We start from the raw sequence: 18,538 nt of genomic DNA on the forward strand, positions 1-18,538 counted from the left end.
AAAAAAAAACTACTATTCCCTCCGTCCATTTTCACATATCCTGTATACTAAAAATAAATGTTCACTTTATTTATCCAGTTTGAAAAATTAAGAGATGATTTACCATTTTGTTCTTATTTGACCTTTACTATTAATTACATTTAATTAATTTCAATCATTAGATAACTTAGTAATAATAAGGGGTGATATAATAAAATTATCATTCTATTTACTGCTCTAGGCATGCCAAGTAAAAGTAGACAACGGGAATAAGTATATCTAAATTTCCGAAGTTATTAAAACTCTTAGGTAATAATAAATATTGTTAAGAAAAAGTGTTTGATCAGCAAACCAAATAACCCTTGGGGAAAAAAATATTTAAACTAAACAAGTGAAAGTTGGAAAATGAGATTACAAGATACAAATAAAAGCGTTGATGGTATGGTGGAAGCGTGAGATTGCAAGCTCCACCCCACGCGATCTTAGAGCTTCCTTTGCGGACTATTCAGATTTGTCCTTTTGACACTCAAATAATAAAGAGATTTAATAATATTACACATCATTTCAATTCTCTCTAATTCTAGATCTGCAGTTCCCCACTGCTTCATCCATACTTACTTCACAGGTCAGCCCTTTTTTTTTTTTTTTTTAAATCTTTTCCAATTTTAGGTAATGATGCTATGCATACATGTTTGCTCGTTTTCTGTGTTGATACATTGGTAATTTAGCTCCGGTTGTAAAATTGAGGTCGGTTCAATTTCTAGTTAAGCGTAGGATCTGGTTGATACTGTAATCAATTTAGCAGCAGAAATGTGAATTCAACTGTTTAAGTAAGCCTAATTCTCTTTTGTGATTTTCTCCTATTTCTTTTTCTTTGCTTCCATTAGCTGATAGGAAAAAATATGGGTATGACATATATGCTACTGGTAATAAAGCTCTACTTCTATTGAGTTTCCAGTAGCTCTTTGGAAATAATAGACAAGGAGGCAATTTCCTCTGTGTTTGCGGAAACTAAAGCTACGTTGGTGTGATCAATGTGAGATGCTGATAGAGAGAGATAGTCTATGAAGTTTGCAAGCTTATACCAGCTTCCGTTTAATCCACCAAAACTGAATATTTGGAGTGCAAGTTCAGTGACGTGACCCATGAAGCGGATGTGGAAGTGAGGCTTGACACACAGGTCATCCCCAAGACAGGAAGTTTCAAGTACACGGTGGGGTCAGTAATCCACGGTAATTGGGAGATTAACGAGGATGTCACACATCGTATTGGGGTCCGGCGTTCTGTGTGATAAGAATGTGCTGCCAAGACTTAAATGTAAGTTCTACAGTGTGGTGGCTAAACCGACTATGTTATATGAGATGGAATGTTGGCCTGTCAAGAACTCCCATGTCCAAAAGATGAGAGTAGCAGAGATGAGGATGTTGAGATGGATTTGTGGGCATACCAGGAGAGATACGATTCGGTATAAAAATATTCGGGCCAAGGTGGGAGTGGCTGTGGAGGATAAGATGCGGGAAGTGAGATTGAGATGGTTTAGGAGGAGATGTGCAGATGCCTCAATAAGGAGGTGTGAGAGGTTGGCCATAGTGGGCTTGAGAGGGGTAGAGGTAGGCCTAAGAAGTATTCGATGTGAAGTTTGGAATCTTATACCAGCTAGCTTCCATTTAATCAAATTAGCTTGCATGTTGAATCTTACTATGAAACTTTTATATATTTTCCAGAATTTTACATTCAAAATACGAGTTTTTTTTTTTTAAAAAAAAAAAAAAAAAACTGTGGATACTTAGGAGCTTTTGGAGCCAATGTTAGTGTCATTTTATCTTTCATTCTTTAATTTCAATTCTGAATTACATGATCAATAATTGTGGATCATTGATCTTGTTTTTTTTGTGATTGTTACTCATTGCAGTTGATGGATGAAACAGTTTAATCCCTACTTCTCAGAAGCATAAGCGGAAATAATGGAGGGAGATATTAGTGGTGGGGCTGCAGATAATCACACGGAAGATGCTAACAAAACAAAGACACAGTTCAATAACTTCAATATTGAGAGTAATCATGTAAAGGAGAACGGGATTGATGATAGTTACCAACATACAGGTGATAGCCATGATGATCTTGTACAAATGCTCGTAGAACTTAATTTCCAGAATGAATATCTGAAATCTCAGATTGTGGGATGGCAAAACATCGACACTTATTCCGATGAATCTGGTCAACAAATTAAAGCAGTTGTGCATGAAAATGGGGCAACTCATAATTCAGAAGACCTTAATGAGAAGATTGAATCTTTGAATAGGGAACTTTTGGAGGAAAAGCAAACACGAGGTGCTGCGGAGGAAGCACTAAAGCATCTTCAAACACTATATTTAGAAGCAGACACAAAGGTCCAAGAGTTGTCTGCCAAAGTTGCTGAAGGTTGTGATTTTCTTTGACTTCCATTTTGTTCTTCAATTTTCCTGAATTCAAACATCAATAACAGAACTTGGGCTTTGATGATAAGTTCTAAATTGTAGTGCTGTACTTTCATTGGTAGTTTTCTTAATTTCAGTTGATAAAGTAGATATGCTATTCTGAAGTCGATATATGGTTTGTTTGAATAGTACAAGATAAGATGGATCAGGAAATAAAAGAACGTGACGAGAAGTACTCAGAGCTAGACTCAAAGTTCAATAGACTTCACAAACGAGCAAAGCAGCGTATTCAAGAGGTGCAGAAGGTAAATCCTGAGATCATCCTCTTTTATTTGATAAGTCTGATGTCTTTCATTAATTTTTCATCAAAACTTGTTCAACTTTTAAAAAGGTGTTTTACATGTACAAAACCTTCCGAATTCTAGCAAACCTTCTATAGATAACAGTATATTCTGATAAACAAAAACACAAATGAACCAGAGAGAACTTTGCGCCGGGGGGAGCATACCATAGGGAGGAAAGGGAGACTGGATAGCGGAAGAGCCAGGGGAGGCCGGTCATTTGACAGAAATGGAAGGCTTTTCCCTGATTATGGATGGTTTTCATCTCCTTCAAATTTTACTACTCTTTTCTCTCCAAATCGTCCGAAGATGCGAAGGGGCTGCACTTTCATTAGTCTTTCTTCCTTATATTCGTCTTCCTTGCCCTTCAGCCTATCTGTGCTTTTGCATTAGGAGTCACCCGATATATTGAATATGTAGTACTATGGACCGTAACTCCGACATGAAACTACCAGATTGAAAAAAAAAAAAAAAAAATTGATGCAAAACGACATTGTAGAGGAAGATAGTCTACTCTTCCCTGTAGGTTGAGATTGCTGCTTAGTAGTTGGTATTGGTGTTGATGGTAAAGTTACTTATGCTCAGTAGACTGTCGCTTAGCTCAAAAGAATTGGACTATTTCGCTTGTGAATCTGCCCTTTGTGAATACAGTGTTGTGGAGTGATTTAAGAGCTGCTTATTAAAGTTTAATTGTGTCCTTGACGAAAATCCAAAAGTAGAGCTTAATGGCCTTAACTTTAAAACAACTAAGGTGAGCATGAAAGCACTGTTTGAATGAAGTGGAGGAATCACGAAAGTGGTCATGATTTGGTCTTATTTATTTCTCTCCCTAAAGATGCAATTGGATTGGATATTAAGATAAAAAATGCCGTGGACAAGTTATTCAGCATTAGTTGTTTCCATTTTTTTTCATTTTTAAAGCGAGAATCACAATAATTAACTGCTGTTTGTCTAAATTCTGTTTCTTTAGGAAAAAGATGATCTCGAGGCCCAGTTTCGTGATGTCAATGAGAAATCTGAGCGTGCGTCCTCTCAACTGTCTGCATTGCAGCAAGAGTTGGAACGCAATCGACAACACGCTCAGGAGGCATTGAAAGCAATGGATTTGGATAGGCAACAGTTAAGAAGTACAAACAACAAGTAGGTTCTCCTTATTAACTTAGTTGACACTGCTTCTCCACAAGTGATTGGATTATCTGCTTATTGTTTGGATTAGCTATGTAGAAAAAGATAAGGGAAATAGAACAAAGAGATATCATCAGAGCTACCTGTTGAACAGCTTCTTGATTGAGCAACAACATTATCCTTTGAGCTCCTCCAGTGTCCATATACTAAATGAGAAAATATTTTTTCAACGTATTCACCTTGCATTTTGTCAAACTGTCTTGTCCTTTTAACGCCGAAATTGCTCGCTGTAATAATAAAATACGTCTTCTCTTTTTTATGGAAGCTAAGTCTTTATTAAATAGTTACATCAGGCTTTGGAATTGTCAATTTTGTTAGATGCAAAGCTAGTTCATGTCAACTGGTGTTGGATGTTCTGTCTATTTTGTTATATCAAATAATTAAGTATTGCTTTTCTGAATGTGAAATTTTCTTTTGGATTTTCTAATCTTAAGATGCTTTCTATCATTATTTATTTTCACTTCATAAATTTGTTCATTTTTAGGCTCAGAGACGACATTGAAGAGCTGCGCCGTTCTTTGGCACCAAAAGATATTGCTCTGGAGGCATCACAACAGGCACTTGTAGAGAAAGAGCAGGTGTGCAGCTGTGAGAAACTTTTCACATCTTGTTCAAGTTACATGCCTATAATCAGAATAGTGTCAATTTGTTTAATGGCTTCCTGAGTCAGTCTCATGTCCTTACCTGTCTTCTAAGTATTTCTTAATTCCTTTTGGTATTTGTATGCAATTTTATGTACCCATGATTTGACATCAAGTAGTTTCAACTACCTTGAAGCGTAGTCCGGAAGCCCTTTGACTTTTGTGTGGGTAAATTGCTATGATAGAAGTATCTGTAGTAAAACTGAAACCAATAGGACAAGATTGGGCTCCAGTTTAAGGTGCGCTCTGTGGAGGAGGGATAAGAAGAAATGAGTGTTTGATTATTAGCATCAAGGTTGCGTTGAGTACCAAATGTTTCTACACCCAAAGCTGGTTCCTTGTAAATTGTATTAGATTTTAGTGTTATTGGAGTCTTATGAAGTGTTAACCTTCCCAATATCATTTCCATGTCCGAAAAAGCTGCTGTGAAGTCTGTTAACTGAAGTGTTGTCTGAGGAATTAGATGAAAGCTTTCGGACAAGTTAGTAGACAAGTTGATCTGGCAGAACTCATTAATAAAAAAGAGAGTTGATTTGGCAGACTGGCATTTTTTTATAAGAAAATTGTTGGAAAGTTAGCTATTCGTTTTTATTTTCACCAGCAAAAGGGCATCTTTAAAGCTCTTTTAATTTGTAAAGATACTGTTAAAGGAGAAATGGCTAGAAGAGTGTGTTAGCTGAGGCTCTAAGCAAATGGTGCTCGAGAGAGCTTGTTTTGAGAACAAAGGCAAGATGGGAAATAAAAAATCATAATGTAATAAAACATTGAAGCAGTGGACTGAAAATAATTGAAATTTGAGTAATACTCATGTCAATCAAGTTAAGACCTGTTTTATCTCTAATTCAGATGCAATATACAATTTTAAGTTTCTAATTCAGATACTTGCTAGTTTTCATATACTAAATTCTAGTTTTATGTACTTAATCACTAAATAATTCATGCATAATGTTCATTTAACTAATTAATGCATCACTTTATCATCGATAGTTTTCATTTTACTCACTTCAAGATAGAGCCCATGGGTTTAGAGGTGATAGGCCATGGTGCACTGAAGTGCTGCCTAAGCGAGGGGAAGCGGCCAAGTTGCATACCACCTAGTTTCAAGGCTTAAGCGCGCCTCAAGCTGGCCTTTAGCTAACATGACTAGACTTTATAGTTTTGCTTAACTTATTAGTTTCTGATCTCTCTGTTGTTCCCTTGTGTCATTACAGATAAATGTCTTTAATTCTTTTGGGATCATGACAATGTGAATGCTATTTGTTCTCATTTGAACAAGATATCTAGTAAAAGAATCCATTTTCCGAGTTAGTTTTTTAGCTTTTCCACTAGTATTACTAAGAGCCCGTTTGGATTGACTTATAGCTTAAAGCTGTTTGCAGCTTATAAGCTGAAAAAAATAAGTTGGGGTAGTCCAACTTATTTTTTTTGGCTTATAAGCATGTTTTCCAGCTTATAAGCCTTTAGATAAACTAAGTTAAATGGGTCCAATTATTTTTTTGAGCTTATTTTAAGCACAAAATGACTTTAAGCTGGCCAGCCAAACACTCAAAAAAGCTGAAAACAGCTTATAAGCCAACTTATAAGCCAATCCAAACGGGCTCTAATTGCACTTCATGTGTGGTGATGTTCATGTAAGGTCTGCGTACACTCTACCCTTCATTATGGGATTCCACTGGGTATGTTGTTGTTGTTGTGTGGTGACGTTATATGATTTCTTGTGCTTTGCGTTTAGTCATCTGTAATAGATTGCTAGCTGCTTAGCTGGGTTCGGATTCAAATTAGTGTAAATCTCTGCAAACATCATGTGTAGATGGAGGTCCAGGGTTTTATCCAGTAGCAAAGACAAGCTTTGTGTTTTAAATGGCCTGGTGTGCTTTCCCGATTTTAAATGGATAAGCTTCAGTAGAAGTTTATCAAGGTCTTGAGAGATGCCTATTGTATTTTCAAGGAGAAATAAAAGATAGTTAGAGGACCAGGAATCTCATGTTGACATAAAAGGCTAGAAATAAAACATTTGTTCAATTATGAAACCCAGGATATTTGTAAAAGGTTCATGGCCTATTGTGGTATATATGGGCTATCTTTAAGTTCTCTTATGATACACATCTTGAACTTAGAGGATTTTACTGAATTTTGGTTTTGCAGAAATTGGAAGAGATGCGAGCATTGCTGCAGGCAGCAGATGAGAAGAGGCAAGCTTTACTTGACGACCTCTCTTCAAAGCACCAGAAGGTACAAAGGCAGTATTACTGTTGACCTGGTGCTTTAACTTCATTAATTCTGAATAGTTAATTTCCTAAATAAATTGCTCTTTTGCATCAGCAAAGAGAGAGTCTGGATGCCCAAATTACTGAGGCATTGGCTGAAAGAAACAAAGCAACTGAAACAATTTCTTCTCTGCGGGTAATAACTCTATTCCTAATTGTACACAGAGGTGGAGGAATGCAAGAGATTTAAAACAAATTCATCTTGCTCATATATATTTTGGTAATTTAGTGAGGTATTAATGATCTGAAAAATGACATTCTAAAGAGATTTATATTTCTTGCTCAGTGGATTGTTGGTTCCACAGCATTCTCAGGATCCTGTCTATTATATATTAGTTGTTCAAGTTTTGTATCTTCAGGATATTTGGAGTTCTGATTGTGTGTTGTCTCTTGTAGGCTCTGATTGCAGAGAAGGAGTCTAAGATTGCAGAGATGGATGCAGCTTCCACTGGCGAAGCAGCAAGACTTAGAGCTGCTGTTGAAACTGTTAAAGGAGACATTATTCATCTGAAAAGCGAACACGTATGAGCTAACACCTTTTTCCAATTTGACCTTAAAAAGTCATTCATAATTTATGCTTTTGGTGCATGTCTGTCATTAAACATTATATTATTCCAAGACTATAAGTTGCTAAAGTTCCTCTACCTTTTGAGATTGCTCATTTGAAAAGGAAGTTTCCACTTTACTTACAGTAAAGCATCAGATCACGGGCTTAATTGTTGGGAATCCTAAAATTACACTTGTTACTCTTTGCCTACTAAAATTTCTTTTCCAGCCTGTGCCTTTTTGATTGAGTAGAGGTAAAAGTGGGGGATGAAACTGCTGATCTTTTAAAGAATAATATTGCAGTTGTTCCTTGCTGTCATCTTAATCTTGACTCGAGAGCCAGTACGGGAACATAGTAAAATATGTGCTGGGAATTCCCCTTTTTGATTAACAATTTGATGTGTCCCCATAAGGGTCGATTCTCAATCTGCCATGATGTAGTCTTTCATAATCATATTTGATCATATGCCAACTATGACTTGTGGTTTTGTCAAGTGGTTTGTGTAATGGAGCAAATAACAACTCTAATTAATTTGGCATGACCATTTTCTAAATGATTTATTTTTGTCCCTTGTAAGATGTATAAACTATTTCTTACTTCTGTAATGTTTTTGATGCATTTAGGAGAAAGAAAAAGAGAGCTGGGAAACCACCTGCCATTCACTTAGAACAAAGCTGGAGATTGCTGAGAGTAACTGCATCCGTGCTGAGATTGAAGCAGCAAAATTTAGAAGTATATTCCTGTATTCTGGTTAGTTTACCTTGTTTAAAAGATGAATTTGGATCTCATACTTGTTTTCCTCATTGTAGGTCAACTGGAGTCAGAATTATCTGCTCAGTCTCAGGTATTAAACTCAAAAGAGGCTGAATTGATGGCGGCCAAAGAAGAGGTGATTCTAATCTCTTATTTTTCTTACCTGCATTTTTCCTCTGACAAATGTTTAGGCCCCGTTTGTTTTTATTAGATTAAGACGGCTGAATCTTTATTCGCATCTAAATATTAAATATTGCATCTAGATCTGAACGTTGAATAATTAACACTGTTTTCAGCATCTGAATGTTGGTAATCTATCTTTATTTTGAAAACTACGCAATAAATATGGAATTCAAATAAATTACTAATAACTATTATATCCACAAAAAATTTGGAAATACTCCATTTGTTAACATGTTGTTATATAAATTGTTTATTTGATGAATCGCTCTCTAAAAGCTAGCAGCAAAGGTGGCGGTTGGCAATAATTGTCGTAAGATGGTGGTTGGTGGTGGTCGTGGTTGTATGGAGGAGGTTGCCTATGATGGTTGTGCAATTGTGTGCGGTTTTGGTCCGATAGAAGTTAGTGGTAGAGGTGGTTGGTAGTGGTGATTGTGTGAAGGAGGCGGTTGGTGGTGGTGACTAGTTGTGAAGGTGCTTGGTGGTTGTGGTGGTGGTTGGCTATGGCGGTTGTGCGATGGAGGCTGGTGGTGGAGGTGGTTGGTCAGTGGTAGTAGTTGACGGTTATGGAGGTGTTTGGTCGGTGGTTACCCATGCCTCTAGAACTTTTATTGATATCTAGATCCTCCTGATGTGACTGATTAATTGGGTAATGGCATTGTCCCAAGCTATGGGCAAAAAGAATTATATATCAATTGGATGTTTACACATCCCTTATTTTCTTCTTGAAAATATGTTCTCCGATTGCATATTTGACATTTTACCACAGAATCATTTGAAGTGAGAAAAGGTACAAAGAATCTGCAAGAGGCACATATATTTAGTCCGCCTTGACAGTGTAGTAATTACTGATTTAAAGTTTTTGAGAATTCAGGAAAAGATTTTTCTCCCACTTGCTAGATTATGCTTCTGTAATTACCTCTAACAGAAATTTTATCTCTATTCCCTGTGTCTCATGTGGCACAGTTAAACTCTTTTCTTCTGAATGGACCTATATTGAAATTGCATTTTACACTTACCTTTTAGAAAATAAACAAACTATGCAATGATAGAATTAGGCAAATTTTGGATGTTGAATAGCTCTTTTTTAAGAAGAGTTTAGGATGGTGAATAGCTTGTCATTGACTTTAATTATTCCCTTCTTCGGAGTTTGGTGTTAGAGAAAGTTTGTTGCATGAAGAGTGGCTAATTTTAATTACTGGGAAAGAAGAGTGGCTAATATTTATTACTGGGAAAGAAGTAGCAAACCTTGACACAAATGCTCTTTGTTTTATGTATCTCATGATTTCCTCTTCTATGGTAACTTGCAGATCAGTCGCACTCAAAGTGAATTTTCGTCTTACAAGTCTCGTGCTCACGCACTTCTGCAGCGAAAGGATGCTGAATTGGCTGCTGCTAGAGACAACGAACAACTTAAAGCACTTGAGGAAGCATTGAAGGTACATGCTTCCTGGTGTAACTAGAGAAATGCCTTGGATTAACAGTTTAACATTAAGGTCGTTTAATTGTTGCTAAGACAAATTTTTGCTCTTTTAGGAAGCTGAGAAAGAGCTAACGTCGGTCTCTTCTGAAAGGGATAAAGCCCTTCAAGATCTAAAGGACACTTCAGCTAATCATGAGAAGGAACTTTCAGACAGGTAATCTGAGTTTGATGACTCGTTCAATGTCCACATGGACCTGAAAACAAATTTACGCTTTTATTATTGGTGTGTTTTTCACACATTCACAATATGCATCTTAATAAATCTGGTTGCAGTTTGCTATCTACTTTGGTTTGCTGAATATTAAGCTCACACACATGGACACTCTTAAGTTCATTCACTCCCTCGGGCAAAATAGTTTTGAATATAAATTGTAGTAGTACAGTGAGTTTATTAGAAATTTGATTTAGCTTTTTATTTGCTGAAAGAGAATCGCTTATCCATCAAATCCTTTCCAGAGATGAAGCTCTGCGTGCTACAGAGCAACAGATCAGAAGCATGGAAATGAAGCTGAATTCTGCTTTTTCTGCCCACCAAAAAGAGAAGGAAGCATGGGAAATAAACCTTCAAAATGTGGAAGAAACATGGCGATGTAATTTTTTAGGATGATATGCTAATCAACCTTTCTTTTTATTGCCATTTATTCAGCTTCCAAATGGAAATATCATTCGAGATACTATTTTGCAGTGAGATATGATGCATTTAAAGCAGAGAGTGTGGTTACCTCTGGTGATAATGCTCAAAAAGAACTAGAGGACCTCAAACTAAGCTGTAAAAAGTTGAAGGTGATGATTTGTAATCATCAATGTGATCATAATACTTTATAGTTTTAGTGGCACTGAGTTCTTTAACTTGTAGGAAGAGCTTGATTCTTTTCGTGACCTTGCTGATAAGATGATTGAGGAGAAGGACAATGAGATCTCTAGACTTCTAGATGATAACGAGAACCTTCGCAACAAACTTCAGTCTAAATCTTTTGTAAGTGTGGAGCAGTCTCCAATCACCTATTCATTCTGGTCATTCATTAATCTGCTTTAGCAAAGGTCCTATTAATATGTATTTAAGCGTTCTTTTAAAATCGTTGTTTTTCTTCTGCAAATATCAGGCCGATTACACTGGAAATTCAAATACAGGTATAAAGATCTTCAGCACCTTTTAGCTCATTCTCCAGTTTAAAATACTATTCTTAGCTCCTTCAGTGACTAATATTGCTTTTGGAAATGATTGTACAGTGTATGACAAGCAGGATCCTCCGAATTCGACTACCTCAGCTGCTGAGCAGCAGATTCTAGTATGAACAATTTTCTAATTACATTAATGTGAAATATTTTCATCAGTTTCTGCATAGGGGGGAAAAGAAGGCAAAGAGAGACATAGCTATAAGTGGCAACAGTCTTCAAGTCCACCCAAACATGGTTTGGCATGCTTTATGCAGTTCTTTGAAGTCGATAGTCGGATGTCAGGGGACAGATATTGCAGTTTGATTGTGTATGAGTGTTTTGGAGTAAGACAGAGTTCTATTTCCCGAATCATTTGAGTACATGTAAAAGGTCTGGTGAACATAAGTGAGGAGAAAGAATTTTGGTGCTGTTCTTTCCACCTTCTAATGGGTAACCCGGTGAACGATTCCGCGTTCATGCAGGGTCCGGGGAAAGGCCGCACCTTAAGGGGGTGTAGTGTAGGCAGCCTACCCTGACCCAAGCATCAGTGGCAGATTCCACTGCTCGAACCTGTGGTCACACGGAGACAAGTTTACCGTTGCACCAAGGCTTCTTCTTTCCACCTTCTAATAAAGATGTACTTTTCCGGGAGTTGGAAGTTATCAAATTAAGATAATAAAACATTGTAGGTAGTTGAGGTGGTCCTTGCAAAGCCACCACGTGTAAGAGTTTCGTTTGATAGTTAGAACGTGCAGGCTGAGTCGCCAATGTGGTAAATGTTCCGTGAAAGTCTTGTAAATATATGTTATTGTGTATTTAATACTATTTATAGACTGCAAAATGATTTCTTAGCCTAGAGGGTGTGTGGTGGGTGCTATAATGAAGAGGATGTGGTGAATGGTTTGGATCCCTCTACCAGAGGTTTAGTTTCAAGCCCTAGGAATGGAGAATCTTCCAATAGTGAGCGCTTTACCCCTCCCCCCAGGTGGGCCTACCTAGCACCAACAAGGATTAGTTAGGTTAGTGAGTTTCGGATACCGGATAGGTAAAACTAGAAAAAAAGAAAAAGATGGTGGATTCATAATGGAGGTAAAAGGTTCGGGTTTTGTTTGTCTGGCATTTAAAAAGCAAGGTGATAAGCTATTGGAAGACAATGTAACAACATTCAAATGTGTAATTTAAGTGAGGGAATTATTTCGGGTCATCTATCAAAAGTTCTGTATCCGGAGTTTTAGCCTGCGTTTGGATATAAAAATGTGATATTTGGAAAAAAGTATTATTTGAAGTTAAGTTGAAAAAGTGCATTTCAAAATTGAAGTTGTGTCTCGACATGCATTTAACTTGAAAAATAATTTGAAATTTTGTGAGTGGATGAAGGTTTCGATTAAACTTGAAAAACTCATCTTGATAACATTTTCAGAAAATCAGTCCAATGTATAATCAAACATTTTTTTTGGAAAAGAATTTGAGAAGTAGGAAAAATTTCTGTGGACAAATGGCTACTTGGTTAAGAACATAAATTTTTAGCACTCAAAGACTCCATTTCTGTCTCACTAGTCAATGCCAATATTTATTAAAACGTCTTGGTGCTTCAGGTTTTGGCAAGACAACAAGCGCAAAGAGAAGAAGAGCTTGCTCAATCACAACGTCACATTCTAGCACTTCAAGTAAGTTATTCGCTCCGAGAACTGAGAACATCAATATTCTCAAGAGATAGTTCCCTCATTAGACTGTGTGTCTTGATTCAGGAGGAGATAGAAGAGCTCGAACGTGAAAATCGTCTCCACAGCCAGCAGGTATATGTCTTTAAATAGAGGTCATGTGTCTGTCAATATACATCAGTAAGTCTGCTTCTACATGGTGTACTCCATCTGAATAACTAATTCTCTCTTTTTCCTTTGGACTGGAGGGAGGGCTTGGGTTGTTTAGCCATTGTTTTAATGTTTGAGTGGGCTTAGGCAGCTGAATCTTTTTTTTTTTTCTTGGCTTAGACAACCATCTTCTTTGTTGTCTTTTTTCCTGGACTACTTATGATTTGGATTCCATTATAAGTTTGCCTCTATGAGTGCAGGAAGCTAAGTTGAAAGAGGAGCTTAGGAACATGGATAGATCACAGAAGAGGGAAGGGGTAGATATGACGTATCTTAAGAATGTCATTCTAAAACTTCTCGAGACAGGTAACTTTTCAGTGTTTCAGTGAAAAGGTTTTAATTTTGTTCCCTGTAAAAGCAGGATTTTTTTAGTTGAAATAAATGCTTTCGTAGGTAATTATTTACATCATAATTTGTTTGTGATAAATATTTCACAGGTGAAGTGGAGGCTCTATTACCTGTGGTTGCAATGCTTCTCCAGTTCAGCCCTGAGGAGGTGATGTTCCTGTTACCCAATTGCAGTAGTAAACTACTGTTTTCATTTCTAAAATATTGGTGATGGTTATGACAATATATATCAGTAATATTCACGAATCTGTTAGGCCTACTCTGTAAACATATATGCATGAAGACTTATTGTGACTTGGTACCTTTTAGCTAATATGACATGGGTGTATGTATTTGGATTGCAGGTACAGACACTTATTCAGATAATCATCTTATTTTGCTATTAAATGCAAAATCTAGTTCTATCAAATGATTAGAAATAGCAAAATGTGCTGTAATGTTTTAACTAAACTTGGAAGGAATATGAAGCCGAACCTTTTTGTAGTTATCAGTCTCATGCTGATATTCCTTTGTTAATTACTCATGTGTCAGTAGTGAGTAGAACTATAGGAGTGTAACACAACCTGAAAACCTCATGAGTTTACACATGCATTTGCAGATGCGGAAGTGCCAGCAAGCATATCGCTCCTCTTTAGAAGCTCAAGCCAGCCCTGCAAAAGATACTTCTGGATCTGGGAGCTCACTGTTTTCTAGATTCTCATTCTCTTAATAGCCATTATGATGGCTGTAGAGATGCTACCCAAACGTTGTCTAATCCAGCTTCAAGTAGATTGGATAGTCTGGAGCAGACGTGGAAGGACAGTAGAGGAAATTTTTGTGTTCTCATGTAATTAACAAAGAATGCCTTGTCAAAGAATTTTTTTGTTGTATAGAACTGATCCAAAAGAAGAACAAAACACAAGCAATACGAGATACAGGGCAAGAGTAGAGCATCTTTCGTTCTTCACATGAATTGTATACCAGAGGTATTTCGTTCTCCCATTTTTCTTTTGGGTGTAGAGAAAGAGGGAAGAACGCATTTGTGAAATTCATGAAATAATAGTGTAAGAGTTATTCTGAGTTTACTTTTACTTTGTGGATTGCCAGAGGTATTTTAGGTTACCGCTGTAAAGTCATTGCTTCAAGACATCTAAACGTTTGTATAAGAAGTATTCAAAGTTGTAATTACGAGAAGCTTTAACACTGGATTTATATTAGGATCATAATATATTACTTTGAGGCAATCAGATCAATAATAATATCAAAACGTAATACTATGATTGTCTGAGTATCAGCATGACTACAGTGGAGATAAGAAACCTTTGATTCTTCATTCAATAGCTGTAGCTGGTTTTCAATTTGAATAACAATATTAGAGGTGACGTCTGCCCCTAGACTAAACATTAGTTTTGGAGTCGTTGCTTCCATGCTGTAACTGGCAATTGGCAAACAGCCGATCTTACTCTTGGTCAATTTCCCTGAACATTAGCCGCTATAAAATATTACTCTATTTGTCGGTCAAGGGGAGCATATAGTCTGGCATTTAATTATCTAAAATCAGGAACCCGATACAAAGAATGGTGATTCTTGGCAACCACGTTTTGGACTCATATACTAGATCTGAAAAATTCAACCAATTAAATAGAGCACGTTATAACTTGCAAAGCTTCCATCACTGTCTAGAGTTATAGTTGAGGTTGGTGGTATGGTATAGACAACGATTGGTTCTTGAATGTTGAGTCTTGTCTTGTCTTAACTTACCCTTGAAAATTTTTTCCTTTCCTGAAAGTAGGAAAATGGAAAGAACATGCCAAATCATTTAAGATTAGCAACTTTCACATACAATATTAACAAGAATAATTCTAGATATCCTAACTACAATAATTGAGAGGTATTTCATCGACGTTTTTTATAATTGACAAATAAGGTTAATAAATTGTAATAGTGTATTTCAATACACACAACTTAATGATATTGTTTATTTTAAAAATCTGAGGTTTGTAATACCAACTTAAATTTATGTATTTTTTTTTTAAATATGTCCTTAGTTACAAGTCTCAAATATTTTTTTGTGCTTGGGGTACTTTTTGAGAGAAAGCTTACCATTTTAGTGGTTCAAGAGAACTTATAACGATGCTCAACAGAATTTGCATGCACCTTTGATTATCTTACTGTGTTTGTCTATTTGCTGCATTTAAGCAAGACAGGTATGAGTAACTCTACCCAGAGTTGCTATACTTTCCTCCTTTGCTATCTCTTGGGCACTCAACACACATCATTTTTCAGTGATCCTTTGCCATTTTGTTTGTGATTTCAAATAGTTAACTTGGTTTATACAAAAATTTCACGTATAAAAAAGAGATGCTTGATCCAACTTTGTCCAAATATCATTTCAAGGATATTTAGCTAATCATCCTTTAATCAGTACTCCTTTCTATAAACCCCTTCCTACCAATTCCCTGGGCAGATGGTGTTATTATCAACTCCACTTAACCAAAGTTTGCGTAAATATTCATTTCAGAATATAGCTTCTATACCTATACAAAACAGGTCCCAAGCAGCAACCGATGGGAAAATAACACTATGGGACAAGTTAGAAGTCAACAATAGTTGAAAACAGGGGAATCTAAGGTGTGCTGCTCTCTCATGATTCAGCAACATTAACAAATACTGACATGGCACGTCCAATATTTAAACAGGAAAAATCGTCATACAGTCTGCCAAGATTTCAGCTTTACTTAACAATATTGCATTTTTCCTCATAAAGTAGAGTATTGCCCAACAATGAACCAAAAAAATAAAAGAAAATATGTTTTCATTAAACTTCTACTAGTACTAATAATAGTTTCCATATTTCTAAACAAACTCCTAGAAGTACACAAGAATCAATAAGCACCGACACATGCTTAAGTATCATTCCCGTTACAGATTCAGCATCATTTCGACTCTAACTCAAAATAAACCAACATAACATATTATAAAGGGTTGCAAAATATTAAAAGCCAAAAGCATAATATAAAATAAAATAAAATTCAAGCATGCTTAGCTTGGAAATCCTTCATGAAAGCTACCAACTTTTCAACACCAGCAAAAGGCATAGCATTGTATATTGAAGCTCTCATTCCACCAACACTCCTATGTCCCTTTAACTGCACCATTTGCTCACCAGCAGCTATCTTCACAAACTCACCTTCCAATTCAGGTTTAGCCAATGTAAATGGCACATTCATTAAAGACCTCACAGATTTCTCAACTGGACACCTATAAAACCCATTGCTTGAATCAATAGCATCATACAAAATCTCAGCTTTCTTTTTATTCTTCTTTTCAACCTCACCCAATCCACCTTGTTCCAACAAATCTTCAAAAACAAGCCCACACATATAAATCCCATAACAAGGTGGTGTATTATACAAAGAATTATTCTCAGCATGGATCTTATAATCCAACATAACAGGTGTACTTTCCTGTGCATTACCAATCAAATCTTTCCTTATAATCACAATTGTAACACCAGATGGACCCACATTTTTCTGTGCACCAGCATAAATAATACCAAATTTAGACACATCGACTGGCTTAGAACAGAAATTTGATGACATATCAGCAACAAGAATGGTTTTTTCATTAATGGGTGTTGGATAATCTTTAAATTCAACACCATGAATAGTTTCATTAGCACATATATGCAAATACTTAGCATCTTGGCTTTGTTGTAAACCATCAAAACCTGGAATCTTGGTATATTTTTCAGATTTGCCACTCCATATAACATTAGGCTTGCAATATTTAACAGCTTCTTTATAAGCTTTATCACTCCAAGAACCTGTTACGATGTAATCAACGGTGTCATTTGGTGAACATATGTTTAAAGGAATGGCGGCGAATTGGGTGGTGGCCCCACCTTGTAGGAACAAAACATGGTAATTTTCAGGGATGTTAAGGAGAGTTTTGAGATCTGATTCAGCTTTTTGGATAATGGAAAGGAATTCTTTGCCACGGTGGCTCATTTCCATGACAGACATGCCTGATCCACGCCAGTTTACGAGGTCGGATTGGGCTTTAAGAAGGACGTTTTCAGGGAGGGTGGCGGGTCCTGCAGCGAAATTGAAGACCCGATCTGAGGTGGTGGGGGTGAGGGGGGTGGTGGGGGTGGTGGTTGTGGTGGCGGCAGAGCAGGTGATGGACATAGATTTGTATGTGGTGGTGGGGTAGGTGGTGAGGTGGGTGGTAGATTTGAGGGTATGGTGGGTGGTTCTGTTGTTGTTAAGGAGGAAAGATTGGGAGGTGGCAGCTGACATAGCCATGGCTGCTAAAGATTGTTTTGGTTTGGTTTTTTGGCTTTGGGTGTGTTGTATTGAGAGGGTTTGAGAGATGCAGAGGAAAAGGGGGGAGTTGGTGTGTATTTATACAGCAGTATTAGGGAAATGTGGACATTTTGTGAAATTAGATTTGGTGAGTTTTTTTTTTTAAATTTCTTATGCTTATTTTGTTGGTATTTGTTTTGAATCGATTAATTTTATTCATATAAAAGCTCATTTTGTACTCCCTCATAAAAACGACTCTGTACCATAACTCAGACCCGAAATATTTAATTAAAGAGGGTGGTGGTGGAAACTTTTAGAAATAATTGATGAGTTTTTTTTTTTCTTTATCTTTGTTCCTACTCAATGTCCAATATTTGTTTTGGGATTCGATTACTCTGAATTCATGTCGAAATGTCCAGACGTTGGATTAAAACACCTACTATCAAAAGTGACTGCATGCCTAAAGCTCGAACCCGATTTTTTAAACTGGGTATGTTATTGTTTTGTTTGATGAGTTTTTTCAAAAAATTTGTTCATACCAACGTTCAATTCCTATTTTGGGGTTTGGCTAATCTGAATTCGTACCTAAAATTTAGATTTTGGATGTAAAACAACTCTTGTCAGCAATTTCAGATCTAGGACTCGAAATTCGATTTTTTTTTTTTTTTTTATTAATAATGAAAATCTGTTTTTATTCATCACATAGACATAGTTAATTAGTGCTCCTATAAAGCTGATTCGGGATTCTTTCTACTTTTTTATATGTTAGAAATAAGAGCTCGTTTGGATTGGCTTATAAGTTGCTTATAAGCTGTTTTCAATTTTTTTGAGTGTTTGGCTGGCCAGCTTATAAGTCATTTTGTGCTAAAACAAGCCTAAAAAATAATTGGTAAGATGTTGGAAAGTTTCATCTAGGCAATTCGCACCTCTTCTTTTTCTTTAAATTTTGCCCTCATATTTTGCGGTCTTTAAATTTTATTCATATTTTGCGTTTTAAGTTTTGCCCTTAGCTTGGATACCGAGGTTTTTTCGAACCCCGCTCAAGCATAAAATAAAGAAATAATTTCGCGGTGGGTGGAAGG

The 18,538-nt window shown here is 36.5% G+C and overlaps 2 protein-coding genes across 2 annotated transcripts; one reads left to right on the top strand and one right to left on the bottom strand.

Moving 5' to 3' along the window:
• The first annotated feature begins 454 nt into the window (after positions 1-454).
• Positions 455-14,366, top strand: LOC132039684 (protein GRIP). The gene is made up of 22 exons (XM_059430187.1): positions 455-604; positions 1,892-2,400; positions 2,586-2,701; positions 3,708-3,877; positions 4,407-4,500; positions 6,709-6,795; positions 6,886-6,966; positions 7,227-7,352; positions 8,001-8,109; positions 8,187-8,266; positions 9,621-9,749; positions 9,847-9,947; positions 10,250-10,383; positions 10,479-10,576; positions 10,650-10,769; positions 10,897-10,924; positions 11,024-11,082; positions 12,547-12,618; positions 12,700-12,747; positions 13,023-13,128; positions 13,260-13,318; positions 13,769-14,366. Exons 2-22 carry the CDS (start codon positions 1,944-1,946, stop codon positions 13,877-13,879), a joined length of 2,385 nt encoding a protein of 794 aa, XP_059286170.1. The 5' UTR covers positions 455-604; positions 1,892-1,943; the 3' UTR covers positions 13,880-14,366.
• A 1,568-nt stretch (positions 14,367-15,934) lies between these two features.
• On the bottom strand, positions 15,935-17,546 carry LOC132039699 (phosphoserine aminotransferase 2, chloroplastic-like). The gene has a single exon (XM_059430208.1). The coding sequence runs from the start codon at positions 17,454-17,456 to the stop codon at positions 16,182-16,184; it is 1,275 nt and encodes a 424-aa protein (XP_059286191.1). The 5' UTR covers positions 17,457-17,546; the 3' UTR covers positions 15,935-16,181.
• Positions 17,547-18,538: the final 992 nt, after the last annotated feature.

This window comes from Lycium ferocissimum, chromosome 2, assembly GCF_029784015.1.
Source record: "Lycium ferocissimum isolate CSIRO_LF1 chromosome 2, AGI_CSIRO_Lferr_CH_V1, whole genome shotgun sequence".
Lineage (NCBI taxonomy): Eukaryota > Viridiplantae > Streptophyta > Magnoliopsida > Solanales > Solanaceae > Lycium > Lycium ferocissimum.

What these genes read in the sequence shown, in the direction of transcription:
- LOC132039684 (XM_059430187.1), top strand. Translation starts at nt 1,944, where the DNA reads ATGGAGGGAGATATTAGTGGTGGGGCTGCAGATAATCACACGGAAGAT. An exon ending in GTCTGCCAAAGTTGCTGAAG is followed by an intron (nt 2,401 to 2,585) that starts GTTGTGATTTTC and finishes TTGTTTGAATAG; the next exon opens with TACAAGATAAGATGGATCAG. An exon ending in TTAAGAAGTACAAACAACAA is followed by an intron (nt 3,878 to 4,406) that starts GTAGGTTCTCCT and finishes GTTCATTTTTAG; the next exon opens with GCTCAGAGACGACATTGAAG.
- LOC132039699 (XM_059430208.1), bottom strand. Translation starts at nt 17,456, where the DNA reads ATGGCTATGTCAGCTGCCACCTCCCAATCTTTCCTCCTTAACAACAAC.